Source organism: Falco cherrug, chromosome 1 (genome assembly GCF_023634085.1).
Source record: "Falco cherrug isolate bFalChe1 chromosome 1, bFalChe1.pri, whole genome shotgun sequence".
Taxonomy (NCBI): domain Eukaryota; kingdom Metazoa; phylum Chordata; class Aves; order Falconiformes; family Falconidae; genus Falco; species Falco cherrug.
In genome coordinates this window covers 123,373,901-123,388,711 of record NC_073697.1, presented here as the reverse complement: position 1 = coordinate 123,388,711, position 14,811 = coordinate 123,373,901, and the positions used below count along the sequence as shown (strand labels likewise).

Genomic DNA, 14,811 nt, shown 5'->3' with positions numbered 1-14,811 from the left:
GTAGTTAGGAATCATTTCAAATGCTGCAGAGTAACTAGCTCATCAGGAATTGTGCCAGGCAAGCTTAGCAGAAGTGGACCTGAGGTTGCTACGTGGTATCGTCGGTGCATTGTGGTTAATGTTAAGATTGCTGGTTTGTTCATCAAAGTAACTCCCCATAGATAGGAAACTGCATCACGGGTTTGTTTTGCTGTGGCTGCCTGGGTAGGAAATAAAGATCCTGTTTAACTTTTCAGAAAAAAGAGAGAGTAATCTCATCTCCTAGGCAACACGTAACTGAGAAGGTCTAATGTCCAAGGCTGCTGGAGCAGTTGCTGAGGGCGTAATGGCAGTGTTTCCTTTACAGTGACTTTGCTGCCAGAAATTTTTGCTTGCCCACCAATTCTGACTTCTGGTTTTTTTATTTAGTTGCCTATTTAAATATTATAGGGGCACAGCGCTTCCTTAACGGTAACGTTACTCTCTGTCTCTAGCCCCGCGGCAGTGCCATACCCTTACTAGAGGGTCCGAAAACAGAAGGCGTCACAATTGAAGACAATGGCGAGTGTGTTATCACCCCCAGTACGGATGTGAAGTTTTCGAGTGGACTGAAGGAAAAGAACAAACTCAACTACTGGAACGACTGGCTTTTAATAGGTACCCGAGGGCCGGCCGTTGGGGCGGGATGTGGTGCTCATCCACACCGCAGAGCCTGCTGTTCAGCTGCTGTAAATCAGTCACAATCACTGCCTAAACTCAGGCAGTAATTACTAAATTCTAGTAATCGTTTCTAATTTGTCCTCTTTTCCGTATGAATGAATGTCTTTACATATATGCGTGCTGTTTTTCTCAAGGCCCCTGCCCTATTCAGTGCATAGAATGAAGAGCGCTTAGCTCAGTATGTGGAAAGTTGTTTATTTACCCCCTCCTTCAGGGAGGGGTATAGGTAACTCATTATTTACTGTAAATACTGTATTCTGGTTCCTTTGGACTTTTGTTATTGTGCATAATGTTACTTTCATTCTTATCATGGATCAGACAATCACATTTTGCCCTTTTTATGAACGGAGGCCTAAGGCATAGAGGCTGAGTGTCAGCCTGTCCTGTGTGTCCCAAATCCCCAAACTCTGGAATTGACTTTTCAAGGCATTTGCAATTTTGCTTCAAAACCGAGTAGCTGTTCAGGTTTAAGTGATGCAGGTCTCTAATGAAGTGATGTATACCATAGGATCTCTGTGGCAGGGGCGGTGTGTAACTTTCAGCTTCTTTTAACTGCCACCTTTCTCTGCCGGGGATCCCCTTCCCTGTTAATACCATCCTGCTCTTCCAGTATGTCAGGCAGCTCCCTTGAAACAGTTGGTATTCCTCTGCAACCCTCCGAGCTGAACAACCTGTGCCCTCAAGTTTTTGCCTCTTTTTTTTTTTTTTTTTCTTTCCCACTGTACACCTGAGCGGGAGTCTTCCTCTGTGCCCTCCAACTGCCAAAGCTGGCAGCACAGTAGCATCTCCCTCTTCTCACTTTGTTGGCTAGCACGAGCCAAAGGAGTGTGAAGAGCATGCCGAGTACCTGAGTGCTGGATAGATTCTTGCTTCCTTCTTGTGCAGCACAAGCCATTCCCTTCAGAACCATTTCATGTCTACAACGTGGTCTTCACCTCAAGGCCACATAGCGAGCTAGGAGGCATAATGTGTGTTCCCCTGATGGTCAGGAACCAAATCTGCAGCCAGTGCTTGAACGTGGTGTTCTTCAGGATTCCGATCATTATACCTGTGACTGCTTGAGGAGGACAGAGGGAAAAATCGTTTTTATTTGAGCTTTTGCTCTGTGATGTTCTCAAGCCTTTGTAAATCAACTTTATATACACTCTTCTGCAAAGATGCTGAAATCAAGGGTGTCTTTCCTAAAAAGGGACAATGTTTTATTTCAACAAATGTGTTCTATTTAAAGGGCACCATGAAACACCACTATCTGCTCCTACAAAGATCCTGGAGAAATTCCCAAGCAACTTACCTAAGAGGCCTGAAAACGTGATTCCAGCTGACTCTGACAAAGCCACTATTGAAGAGGTCTGTGATGTGAATAATCATTTTACTTGATGATAGTAGAAAGGAGTAGAAGTTTGGGAATGACTCAGAAGGAAAGCTACATGGAATTGCTTCACGTTTGTTGTGTCAGATTTTTGTGTAGTTTGCATGCAGAATCACTGGTATGATGATGTGTCGTTCCTTATTTCAGAATTAGGGCCTTCAGCTGCTTTTTTTCTTTTCCCCCACATGCAAAGCTTTCTTTGACTTTGGTAGGGTTAGAGGTTATTAAAAATTATTTAGCAGAAAGGCTAGTGCATAAGTGCTCCATTACCCCTGAAGATACTGAGCTAACACAGCTTTCTTTGCATCTTAGGTTATTGAAATCGTTGAAGGTTCTTCAGCAGAAGTGCCACCTGCTGTTCCGAAGGATATTGAGGAGAAACCTGCTCAGCCCATCACCCGGCCCGAGGCTCCGGTGGACTCCATGTTGAAAGACATGGCCACGATCATCCTCAGCACCTTCCTGCTTGTGGGCTGGGTGGCTTTTATCATCACTTACCCAATGGTAATGCTGACTTAGCTTGATGTGCTTTTCACTTTGGGGAGAGTCAGTAACATTTTGCAGCCCAAGAAATTATACAGGAGGTAGAAAGTAGTGTACTACAGGGTTTTTCCCCTCCTCAGAGGTGTGCAGTCGGCTGCTTTTTGTAGCAAAGGCTACAAATCTGACATAGCAGTGATTTCTCTGGGCATATGTGCCAACTCCAGAGGTACTTTTTCTCATCCCACCCGTTCTGGTTTTTGTATGTGTTACTCTTTTCACAGACACGATCTTAATACTGTTGGCTGCACTCCTCTCTTCCTCGCCTGAACCACTGTCAGGTTTCCAGCTTTTGGATCAAGCCTTTAGCGACACCTAATAGCAGTTAGCTTTGGCCATCTTAACCATCCACTGGGGTGTCTCAGCTTTGTGGTGGAAGTTCAGGATGAAATGGGAAGCGTGTGAGGGAAAGCTCCCCAGCCTACTTGGCCAGTAGTGTCGTAACGAGAGTTTTCCTCCCACCTTTTGGGTGCGGCTACCCCCAGCTAGAGGGTTCCCTTTTGTGACAGGACTCTGAGGTCCTTGCCCCACTTACGGAACTGTGGTCCTTTCTCACAGAGCGTACACCAGCAGCAACAGAGGCAGCATCAGCTGGAAGAGAAGATACAGCTCCTGCAGCAACAGAAGCTGCCCTTCCGTGCTCCCAGTGATCTCCCTCCCGAAGCAGATTTCTTGGATGCCTCCTGTGGGCGGACAGAGAGCTCGGCTGCCAGCACCCCAAACATGTCCCCCAGAGCATCAAACCATTCTGCGTATTCCAGCATCTCCACATCTGACGCTGGGAGCTGCCTCTCCACTGAGCAAGAGGAGGGAGGTAAAGTTGATCCAGTGTCTTTTATTGTGAGTCTGTGTGACGATACAGCACAACAATTAAAATACTTATTGACGATACATCCCAGAGCAGAAGGCTGAGAAGGGCCATCATTCTCATTTAGCCTGACCATTTGCAGAACACGGAGCGGCTGTGCCAAGCCCTGACTTTGAGCAGGATGATTGATCTGCTTTAGGGAAACACCCAGTTCCTAACTGCCGTCTGAGGCATTATGCGGTCCGTGGCGGTATAATCTTATAACCTGTAGCCATTCTAGGGAGAGGATCATTTAAATAAAAATATGTGTTATGATTAACTGGAATCAGGAAATAAGGGCTATGCAGCGCTTCCCGCCTGATCTTCCTGTGCACTCTTGTCCTTCCAAAGGCTGTGCAGGGGAACTGCTAGTAAACCCACTTCTGTAACGGGCAGGCACCATTTCCTAAATTCAACATCTACAAAACTTTCTAGAAAGAGTTTGTGTGTCAAGAACTGCTGGTCTCTTACACTGGCTGGAGACGTGATCTTTCCGGACCCGAGCTCCGGCGTTGTGTCCAGCATGTGTTTGACTCTGTACGTTGCATCACTTGGTCACCAGAGGGTACTTGCCTACACCGTGTGAGTACCTAATGGAGATGATCAGAAGGTTTGACCATGTGGTGTTGTTTTAAACATGAGCAAAAAGACTTCTGCATGTGGCCCAGCAGGATGTGCAGCTGTGAAGGGCCGACTGGACCCCCCCTAAACCAGCCCTTCTTGTTTTTCATTCAGATGAAGATGTGAACAGGGTGATGGTTGGCAAGATTTCATTTAACCCAAAAGATGTATTGGGACATGGAGCTGAAGGGACAATTGTTTACAGGTAGAAGACAATACGTGCATTCAGCATTTAACAGACCAATGAATGTCTTATTTGCATTCAGTATTTCTTTCTTTCTTTCTTTCTTTCTTTCTTTTATTATAAAGCTACCCAGGTATCTAATATGAACAGAATTGAAACTTTTTCAACAGTGTTTTGTGTGTGTCTGGAACATTTTCCACTAATTCCACATTTCTCCACTAGCAAAAGCTACTTTACTTCCCTTAGAAATGTTTAATCACCAAACATACCTGTTTCCAGCATGAGAAATGCTTTAATACACCTCTGTAAAATGTCTTCTGTTGTCACTCGCTCTCTACAGTCTTTGTCTGCAGAGTGTAAAAGGCTGATGTGATTTTCCTTCCCGTCTGTAGGGGCACATTTGACAACCGTGATGTCGCAGTGAAAAGAATTCTTCCCGAGTGCTTCAGCTTTGCAGACCGTGAAGTACAGCTGCTGCGAGAGTCAGATGAACATCCTAATGTGATCCGCTACTTCTGCACAGAGAAGGACCGGCAGTTTCAGTACATAGCCATCGAGCTGTGTGCTGCCACTTTACAGGAGGTGATGGGGCACTTGCAAACCTACAGAACCTGTGGAAGTCTCCCTGGAAGCCCTCCATTTCCTTTAGCTTATGTTGAAGTGCCTGCTGCAGGAGAGTCCCCCGTCACCTCTGTGACAGTTACATGTCCCTGCAACAGGGCTGTTTTCAGACCTTTAGAAGGACATCCCTGACCCTCTACTATCTACGGACAGAAGCTGTCATCCCTTTTTTTCTTCTTGTGAAGGGCTCCCTTCTATTCATCCTCCCCGTCCCACCTATCTGAATGTTGGAGACCCTCTACTCTTGCCTCTGGAGCACAGTGCCATGTAGAATTCCAGCTTTGAGTGATGTTTTAGAGACCATGAGCTTCAACCAAAGCCCAAAAGGCTCATGTGTGTTACCAGCTGGCACGATTTACCCAGTCTAATCTTTTTTTTTTTGGCGCGGAGGGGTGGTGGTGAAGGGGGTAGACTTACTGTTTATGCAGAGGGTGATGATAAGCAATGTTGTGGCTGAATCTTCTGTTTTTCTTGTAATTCGCAGTACGTTGAGCAGAAGCCCTTCAGTCACCATGGCTTACAACCCATCACTCTCCTGCAACAGACGACATCTGGTCTTGCTTACCTGCACTCCCTCAGTATTGGTAAGAATGGCTATTGTCTCGGTATGGGATAGACAGCGGTGCGTTTTCTTAACTGAAAAAAAGAAGAGAAACCCTCCTGGTGCTGGGAGCTTGTTTAATCGGTCCCAGAGGGAGTTGTGGAAGCTCCACCTCGTGCTGGCAGCAGTGGTGCCTGTCCTCTGACACCGGCCTTGTCCCTCTAGCGCTCTGCTGCACCGGAGTAGTCAGGCTAGTCGTTACCATTTATTCAGGGTGCTGCTTTTTGGATGGAAGGCATGTAAACCATGTTGACTAGTGATGTGATGAGCCTCTATGAAGGACGCTAGTTTGAGGTTAGGACTTTGGTTTAATGAACGGTGGTTCAGCCTTCTGACAGATTGGCAATGCAAATGTATTAAAAATGTACAAGTATTGTTGGGATGGGCTGGAGTGGATAAATGGGCGTTTCTAATAGTCCACAGGGACCTGAAGCCCCATAACATCCTCATCTCGATGCCTAATGCCCATGGGAAGGTCAAAGCTATGATTTCAGACTTTGGACTGTGCAAGAAGCTGGCAGTGGGCAGGCACAGCTTTAGCCGCCGGTCGGGCGTGCCAGGCACCGAAGGGTGGATCGCCCCGGAGATGCTGAGTGAAGACTGCAAAGAGAACCCCGTAAGTCTGCACCCTTCCACCAGGCTCCCCGGCGAAGGCAGCGCAACCCCTGGGTGGCACGTAGTTGCAGTCAGACTTTTAAGATACACAGTACTTGGTACCTGGGCATTCATGCTGGCTTGCAGCTGAATATGCTGAAAAGTTTTCTTCTGCTCTTAATTGCAAAATAAACTACCCTGTGATGATCAAAGTCTTCAGGGGGAAAAAATGTGTTATTGCTATTAAAGGTTGTTTATTTGCAGACATATACCGTGGACATCTTTTCAGCTGGCTGTGTCTTTTATTATGTGGTATCTGAAGGCAGCCATCCCTTTGGCAAATCTCTGCAGCGGCAAGCCAACATTCTGCTGGGTGCATACAGCCTGGAGTCTTTAAATGCAGGGAGGCATGGTAAGAAAAGCTCGGGAAATGTAAAGCGCTACAGAGTTCAGTGAACTTTCCACGGGTGTTAAAATGCCGACGGCAGTGATGGAACTGTGGCCCACAGCGATGCCCAACCTGGCAGTGGTGAAAGCCGCACTCTGTACTCCTGAAGTAACGCTCCTAAAGAGTTAGTGCCCCAAAGCGTCTCTGGGGTACGCGGTTCGGAACCCTGCGAGCTTGACTGTACAGTTATTTCATGTAGGACAGAGCTGAGCTTTGATCTTCATAATCACACCTGTTCAGCACCACTGACGGACTGTGGGTGGTCCAGTGTGTCTTCGAGGTGGGCACTTGAGCTAGCGGGGTAGTGTTCAGGACTGCTGGAGGAAGAACACTATTTTCTGCAGTAGAGAACGTTACATCTCCCTACAGCCTAAGAATTATCACCCTTTTCTTTGCAGAAGACATAGTTGCTCGTGATTTAATAGAGCAGATGATAAACATGGACCCTCAGAAACGTCCGTCTGCCAGCTGTGTGCTAAAACACCCATTCTTTTGGAGTTTAGAAAAACAGCTCCAGTTTTTTCAGGTGTGTTGACCTTTTCTGTCCTTTCAGTTCTAAGAACTCCTGTAGCCATTCTTCAAATCCTGAATTCAGTCTCTCCTAGCTGTGTGGGTGTTTGAGGTGATAGAACCCGTGACCTTATTGCAAGGAATGAAAAAGCCAAGTTTGTAGCACCTAGGTGCTACCTCGTAACAAATATTTAAGTCTTCTAGAAGATAGTTCATAGGAGGGCTAGAATGTGATGTTATAAAGTGGAGTGAGGAAGGATCGAGCAGCTACAGTAGGAGAACATGTTGCCAAAGGGTGCTGAGGGAGCTGGTGAAGGAGCTCACCAAGCCACTCTCCATGATTTATCAGCAGCCCTGGCTCACTGGGGAAGCCCCAGCAGACTCTACAGGGGCAGGGAGGAGGATCCAGGGAACTAGAGCCCTGCCAGCCTGACCTCGGTGCCGGGGGAGGCGATGGAGCCGGTCACCCTGAGCGTCATCGCATGGCACATGCAGGACAGCCAGGGGATCAGGCCCAGCCAGTGGCAGGTCCTGCTTGATGAACCCAGTCTCCTTCTAGGACCAGCTGACCCACTGAGCAGATGAGGGAAAGGCTGGACCTTAGCAAAGCCTTTGCTACCATCTCCCACAGCATTCCCTGAAGAAGCTGGCTGCTCAGGGCTTGGCTGGGTGTCCTCTGTGCTGGGTCAAAAGCTGGCTGGACAGCTGAGCCCAAATTCCTTCCCTGGAAGGGTGGCCAAGCAGTGGCGCAGGCCGCCCAGGGAGGCAGTGGGGTCACCACCCCTGGAGGCGTTCAGAAAGCGCGTAGAGGTGGTGCTTAGGGACATGGTTCCATGGTGGCCTTGGCAGCGCTGGGTTCACGGCTGGACTCTATAATCTCAAAGGTCTTTTCCAACTGAAATGATCTGTGTCGCCAGGCAGCTTTGGCAGGAACAGGGTAGGCAGCCCCCGGTAGTGAGTATCTGCACTTAGTCCTGGTGTGGGGTGGGAACTGGCCGAGGGGCTGACGTTCTTCCCAGCTGTACCTTCTGCTCTGGGGTAAAAGGCTTTGGAAGATGGTGAAAGAACTCGCTGTCTCAGGCTTCTCGATCCTGGTCCCAAGCACAAGCCAGTGTACGGCGCTTTGTCACGGAGTGAAGCAGAATCAGCTCCGTTATCTGTGATGAGCCAGAAGCAGCAATCTTAAATTGTTGGGAAAAGCATGGAACTAAAACTAGAAATTAACCTGTCTGTCTCTTCCAGGATGTTAGTGACCGGATAGAGAAGGAATCCTTAGATGGTCCCATAGTCAAGCAATTAGAAAGAGGCGGAAGAGAGGTGGTGAAGATGGACTGGAGGGAGCACATCACTGTTCCTCTTCAGACAGGTAACGGACAGGATTTTATCGGCGGGGAAAGGAGTCACATGCTGTTCCCAGTTTGCTGGGACAGGACAGTAAGGCTAACGCTGCCTCAGCGTTGGTACGTGGCCTTCACTTGTCAGCAAAGTCTTTTCTTCCAATCGAAGTATTCTGCATTGACACACATACTGTGTGCCTATTTTGAGTCCAGCAACTGAAACTGCATCGAAACACAAAAAGAAATCTTGTAATCTCTTTTGCAGACCTCCGAAAATTCAGGTCCTATAAAGGAGGCTCAGTACGGGATCTTCTGAGGGCAATGAGAAATAAGGTAAAGGCCGCCTTCCCCCAGCAACGTGCACGCTGGGGTTCTGCCTCCAGCTGCTGTTCCTCGTCTGTGTCCGTCCGGGGACCGAGCTCCTTCAGGACAGACTGACCCGAGGTCACTCTGTCCACGAGCAGGGCAGCGCTCCTTAAAAGAGGCTCCTTGAACACATGGCCCCTGACTGAGCTTTCCCCGATTTTGCCCTTTACAGAAGCACCACTACAGAGAACTGCCTCCCGAGGTGCAGGAGACGCTGGGCTCCATCCCGGATGATTTTGTACGTTACTTCACAGCTCGTTTCCCTCGCCTGCTCCTGCACACCTACAGCGCTATGCGCATCTGCTGCCGAGAAAGGCTGTTCCAGCATTACTATCATCAGGACGCTGCAGAGCGGAGCCTGGCAGGAGACGCTGTTTGAGGAGAGGAATGGAACTTTCTTCTCTGGGACAAACATTCCACGCACAGGGCTGTGAAACAGGCCTACCTTTAGCAGGGAAAAGTGGGATCAAAGAGCTGAATTTTCTCTCTTTGAAGAAGCCAAGCTTCCAAAAAGTGCCTTGTACCTCTGCCTGCACCGGATCGGGAGATTGTAGGAGCCGACGGAGCGAGCGGTAACTTCAGCAAAGCAACAAACCCTGATGATGGAGTTACTCCAAGACGGTGAAAATGGAGAGTAAAAGCTGGATATAACTGTCACCCAATATCCCTGTACTGTATGTGATTTTATAACTGATGTGTTTTATTTACTACAGAGAATCAAAATACAGTGATTGAAATCATATAATTACTAGGGACTGGGAACTGCAAATGGAGCCTTTTAGTTGTAGCAAAATCATGAGAACCTGCCATTGCACTACTGCCACATTATGCATTAGGCACACCACAGTGATTGTAAAGGAAATCGCTTCATTATCAAAAAACCCGTAGAGTCAATTTGTTGCATCAGTACTACCCTGGAAAATTAGTGTCTCAGACTTCAGCAGATACAGTGAGGTTCTAATGAATATGGACTTGAAAAATCAGGTAAAGGTTTACATACTTTGAAAATAAACCTCATTTTTTAACTATCAACCAGTATTCACGGAAGAGCGTGACAGTCCTTGACTGAAATCAGTGTCAAGACTAGATCTACACCAGGAACTGCAGAGAAAGGCACCGGTGTCAGTTGCTGCGAGTGTCCCGCGTCCCTCGCTTCCTTATGGGGGGGCAGCAGCTGCAGAGCCAGAGGTGAGGCGAGTCCTGGGGGAAAAGGAGCTGCCCAGGAAACAGAGGAGCTGCCCAGAGCAGTGCAGTCGGGGGCAGCGGTTTTAATGGGTGCGATAAAGCAGTAAAAGAACCGCCCCCTTTCTGGGGGTAGGGGTTGCTACCTGGGTCCAGGCTCGCCTGCGGTTTCGAAGATGCAGTATTGCTTATCATTGGCCCTAAAGCTGTGACAAAGCATTAAGTGTGTGCAGGATGAAGAAATGCTGAATTCTAATATTTAAAGTGAGGGGTTCTTATACAATATATTTATTTAACGTATTTATATTTATTTAATTTTTAATACAAAGTGGTATTAAATCCAAGTGGTACAAGTATAAAGCATGCCAAATCATTCTTAATCAGTTTTGTCTTTATAGTTAATGATATTATAACAACTAGAAGAGGAAAGTGATACTGCACCTTTCAATGGCACTCATTAAAGGAGAAATTACAGCGTGGGAATCTGTCTGTGCCATTGTGTCTTAAAACTAATTAATAAATTATTGATGGTGATTGTATGATCGGGTACATACAGCTACTTTTCTGGAGCTACTTTATAGAACCTTTTTTTTTTTCCTAGTCTTAAAATGTCTGAGAGCAATTTACCTAAGATGCCAACTGTGCAAGTTGTTTCTAAAGCTTGAAAAAAAAAAAAAGTAGTAACAGTAGTTTTAGCTAAGAAGATTCAAAGCCTATTTCATATTTTTGTACTTCTCATGTAAAGTTGTTTTATAAATCTACTAAATAAAGACTTGTACTCAGATTTAAAAAAAAAGTATTTCCATACCTTCCAGTGGTGATGCGTGCCTGGGAATATGCTGGGGTGCTGCCATACGGGACGGTGAGCAGGGGCAGCACAGCTGCAGCAGCACCTCCTGCCCCCCCGGCATCTGGCAGGCAGGGGCTTGCTCAGGCCTGCTGGACTCTTGCCAGGCAGGGCAGGATGGTGCTGAGGCAGGACACACTGTTTGGGGGTGAGTGCTGAGCCCCCCCCAGAGGCCCGGGAGCCTCGGTGAGTACAGCTGCAGGGCACGAAGCTGGAACTGGCTAGAATGGGCACATGCTGCTCTTACTGTTCTGAGACAGCAACAGAAAGTTGAAGTGAACTGAAAACATTAATACTACGCCGGCTGTAGTGTACTTTGCCACGTAGGAAAAGCTACCCATCAACGGGAAGCCGATACTCGGGGCAGAAGCACAGAGGGAAAGGAAGTAATTGTTAAGCTGCCTTTGCAAAGCATCAGGATTGGCAACCAGCAGGTCTCCAGGGGTACAGCACTCACCGCTTCCCTGTGTAAGAAGGACCACAAACCACACTGGACAGGACTAGCTGCGGAGGGGTGCAGAGATGGGAGCAGTTAGAAGATTTGTAAACACTTATGATTTCATAGCCCAAACAATTCCAATGTTTTTACAACAATATCCAGGGAATGTCCACACTGTACAGGACTCGTCTCTCTACTGCATACACCCGCAGCTCGACAGCTCTGGCTAACCTGACTTACTGCTGTGAAACACAAAGGGGTCTGTCTCGGCGCTGTACCTCCAGCCATCCTATCACATGATGCCTCTTGTAATAAAGCTGGATACTCTTAGAGTTTCACATTGACACTGATATGGTCACCAAAACTTCTCGAAAACCTGCCATACAGCTTAAATTTTTACCTTAACCTTTAGGAAGAATTACCATTTCTATACAAGCTTAATTACCCTACCTGAAGCTGTAGTTCTAACAGTAGCAAGGTATGATTTGCCTTTCCAGCTTCAGCCAAGATCTGGGCACAGCCAAAAACTGTAAAAGGAATTGCAAGGCGCTGTGAACTCACAACACAGGACGGCACCACAGGTTATTCCCTCCAGCCCCAACTGCCACAGCTGGCCCAGCAACACTCACCTCCTTCCCTGGCCTTCAGCCTGGGGGACAACGGCAAAACGCTCCCGGAGGGCTGCGCCTTGTGCTTGGGGAATCCCGGCTGGCAGATTGCACCAGGGTTAAGGAATGCCAAGGGGTTAAGCAGACCACAGGCAGCTTTCCCCAAGGTTACCTAGGCAGGGCACTGGAAGAGCAGACCTGGCATCTGAACCGCTAGGAGCAAGAGACCAAGCGCTAGAGAAAGGCCCCTGTCCCCTACTCTTGACAGGGGGGTGGGTGGAAGGGGGTGGGTTTTGTTTGAAAAGTTAATTGGGCTAAAGGCAGCCTTAGGTCTAGCAGGGGGCAGAAGGACGGCTTTACACACTTGTGGAAATGCACAGGAGCTAAAGGAAAGCACTGACTGCGTTAACAGTTTGTACCAACTACTCAAATGCAAAAGCACACCTTCTTTTCAAAAAGAAACTGTTAACATGGTGAAAAATTAAAAGCCAGACCACTGGGCCAAGAGACCAATCCTGCACCTTAGCGTCCTTCCTGCCTGCCAAGAACTGGCTCGATACTGCAGCCAGCGACCCCAACCCTGCACCACTGCACCCCACGCTCTTGCCTCCGAGCGCTAGAGAAGGGCTCCTGCTTTCCAAAACCTCCCATTTCTAACTCTTAGGAAACAAAGGCTTGGATCCAAACTCTATCTCATCAGGGCATTATAAACACAATCCTTCCTCCATGCCTTGCAGAAAGACCAAGATTTAGAGAAAACGCCTAAGCCTCCAGGCCAACACTCGGGGTCCCAAGCCGTACAAGGCAGAACGCGCAGCACTGCTCTTTACTCTTGACCCATATTCCAATTCACCAGAGTCCAATAAATCAAACTCGGGACCGCCTTAAGTGGCCAGGCAACACACAACTGCCCCAGCTCCCGCTGAGGACCAAGCGGTCCCACTTCTCAAATGCCCCCTCCGCTTTCCCTAGAGCCAAAAGGGCCAGAGGACAAACTCCAGTGAAGAGGTCACGCAAAGCAGGAGCCTCCTAAAGCGTCCTCTACTTCGTGTCAAGTTCCTCTTCATTACACACATCCAATTCAAACCAGCATGAGTTGGTCCAGGTAGTGCAGCATTAAAATAATGGATTTATCTTCCTTTTACCACCTTTTAGAAATCAATCTATGTGTAAACAGTGAGACCAAGTGGCCCAGCACAGTAATCCATTCTCGTCCTGCAGACAGGAGTTGCAAGGACACGCATCTCTCCAGCATTCTGCTTTAAAACAGTTCAGAACAGACCACTCCACAGCATGCTCGCTCTACCAGCTTTCATGAAAGTGTCAGACATTTTCCCTCCATACTCCCCCGACTATTCCAGCTTATCTTCCAACTTAGTCAAATTTTTTGTGTAGTCAGTTCAGCAGCAGGACAGCAGATCAGCAGCAAAAGGAAGTTACAGGTTAAGTAGTCAGGATTCATTTGCTCGTCTCCAGCTACAGCTCACACAACACACAAATGAGGTTTGTAGTTTATATAACAACCCGAGAGCTAGCACAAACTTACTCAAACCCAAACATGAGTGAAGATGGACTTCATACTTACACGCACTTTGCAACAGTTAACATTCGTTGCAATAATAATTTAAATAGGTCCTCAAGAAGAGAAAAAATACACAGAATCAGTGGTTCACTTCTCTTTAATCAGAGGCTGTTACAAAGCGGCAGACACACATTACAGCCGTATATATGTGCAGTGACCATTCCTGAAGCACACAGTTCACAGAAGGCTCCCAATGGATGCAAATGATGTCAGCTCTGTACTGTCTTTATATCTTCTTTGTAAATCAAATGCTATAACATTAAGCTAGTTGCTATTATTTGCATGCATTAAAGTGATGCACATACTTACCAGTCTCACTTTCTTGAATTAAATTCAACACCAGTATTTTGCCACCTGTCTTTTAAAAAAGATCAATGGTCTCATCCCTTCCATAATACTTCCACAAAAGCAGTATCAAGTTACAGCAAAAACCTTCACGACACACTAACTTCTGTGGCTGTACTGCTACCGAGAGGGGACATAATTCAGTCACGTGCTTTAAGGTACTTTTAAGAAGGTTCTAAAACCAGTTTGGAGTCTGGGTTTGTTGCACAGTGACCGGAACCTGTGAAGAGGTGATCTGGAGTCATTAAGCAGAAGTCTATGGAAATAGTGTGAAACGACTCACTGTTCCATATATAGCCTACCAAACCGGGAAGGAGGGCTGCTGGACCGCTGCTGCAACCGTGTATCAGAAGTTGAGCTACAACTTCAGACTGCTCACATGGTTCTGAAAGCTCCCATTCCCAGTGTTATTTTGGTCTTTGTCTCAAAAGAAAATAAAATTCTGGTAGAATTTAGAGTACCGTAATTAATTGCCATAAAAAAAGTTTCAGAAAGAGATGATGTTCTACCAGAGTTCACCTATCCTGGACAAATAAACCTTTTGTTCATAAGACACTAGAAACCACCACTACCCTTTATTTATCCGCACTGGTAGCCAAGCTGGTGTACAGGTAGTGCGGGTCAGCACCAAACCCCTGTCAAAACTAAGACTTCACAAAGTAACTGAGCAGCCAAAAGCAACCAGTTGCTCATTCCAACTTATTACTGAGCGCTGCATCAAGTACCAACGAGGGCGAACCACAGAAGCTAAAAGAAGATGCACACATTCCGTTAATAGGATAATGGCCCCACAGCAAGGTATCCCTGTTATTCATGCACATCTGCCATTAAGATTTAGGAAATACAGGCAAAAGTTACAAATTTTGTTACACAACTTTCCTGTTTGTTTTTTTTTTTTTAATTCTAGGGAGAAACACCTATGGAACGTTATTCAAAAATCTGCATGTAGGTAGTTTTGCATACAAAGAAATATTAAGTGAATGACTGAGAACTGATGTAGAGAAGATGCCAGGAGATGGGCTTCAAGCATAACTATTCTAAAACCTGGAAAGATACAATCCCGTGGGAACT

At 46.9% G+C, this 14,811-nt stretch overlaps 1 protein-coding gene and 1 long non-coding RNA gene across 6 annotated transcripts in view; one reads left to right on the top strand and one right to left on the bottom strand.

Moving 5' to 3' along the window:
- Window positions 1–14,193, top strand: part of ERN1 (endoplasmic reticulum to nucleus signaling 1) — a 41,221-nt gene extending 27,028 nt beyond the window's left edge. For 3 of the 4 annotated variants that reach the window (XM_055726770.1, XM_055726761.1, XM_055726776.1), the window contains 13 exons: window positions 474–636; window positions 1,928–2,046; window positions 2,381–2,572; window positions 3,167–3,422; window positions 4,191–4,281; window positions 4,653–4,842; window positions 5,366–5,465; window positions 5,899–6,098; window positions 6,341–6,488; window positions 6,923–7,050; window positions 8,277–8,400; window positions 8,637–8,704; window positions 8,910–14,193. In XM_055726770.1, the coding sequence (XP_055582745.1) occupies window positions 474–636; window positions 1,928–2,046; window positions 2,381–2,572; window positions 3,167–3,422; window positions 4,191–4,281; window positions 4,653–4,842; window positions 5,366–5,465; window positions 5,899–6,098; window positions 6,341–6,488; window positions 6,923–7,050; window positions 8,277–8,400; window positions 8,637–8,704; window positions 8,910–9,116 (1,986 nt within the window). In that variant the 3' untranslated portion in view covers window positions 9,117–14,193. The remainder of the gene's footprint in view (window positions 1–473; window positions 637–1,927; window positions 2,047–2,380; window positions 2,573–3,166; window positions 3,423–4,190; window positions 4,282–4,652; window positions 4,843–5,365; window positions 5,466–5,898; window positions 6,099–6,340; window positions 6,489–6,922; window positions 7,051–8,276; window positions 8,401–8,636; window positions 8,705–8,909) is intronic. The other variant, XR_008735125.1, reaches the window with a different exon arrangement.
- On the bottom strand, window positions 615–5,419 carry LOC129737369 (uncharacterized). Of its 2 annotated transcripts, none has more exons than XR_008735142.1 (3): window positions 5,299–5,419; window positions 4,530–4,775; window positions 615–1,756 (listed from the first exon to the last, which is right to left on the bottom strand). It is a non-coding gene; the product is annotated as an uncharacterized LOC129737369 (long non-coding RNA). The 2 variants fall into 2 exon arrangements; XR_008735144.1 differs by having other exon boundaries at window positions 615–1,753.
- Window positions 14,194–14,811: the final 618 nt, after the last annotated feature.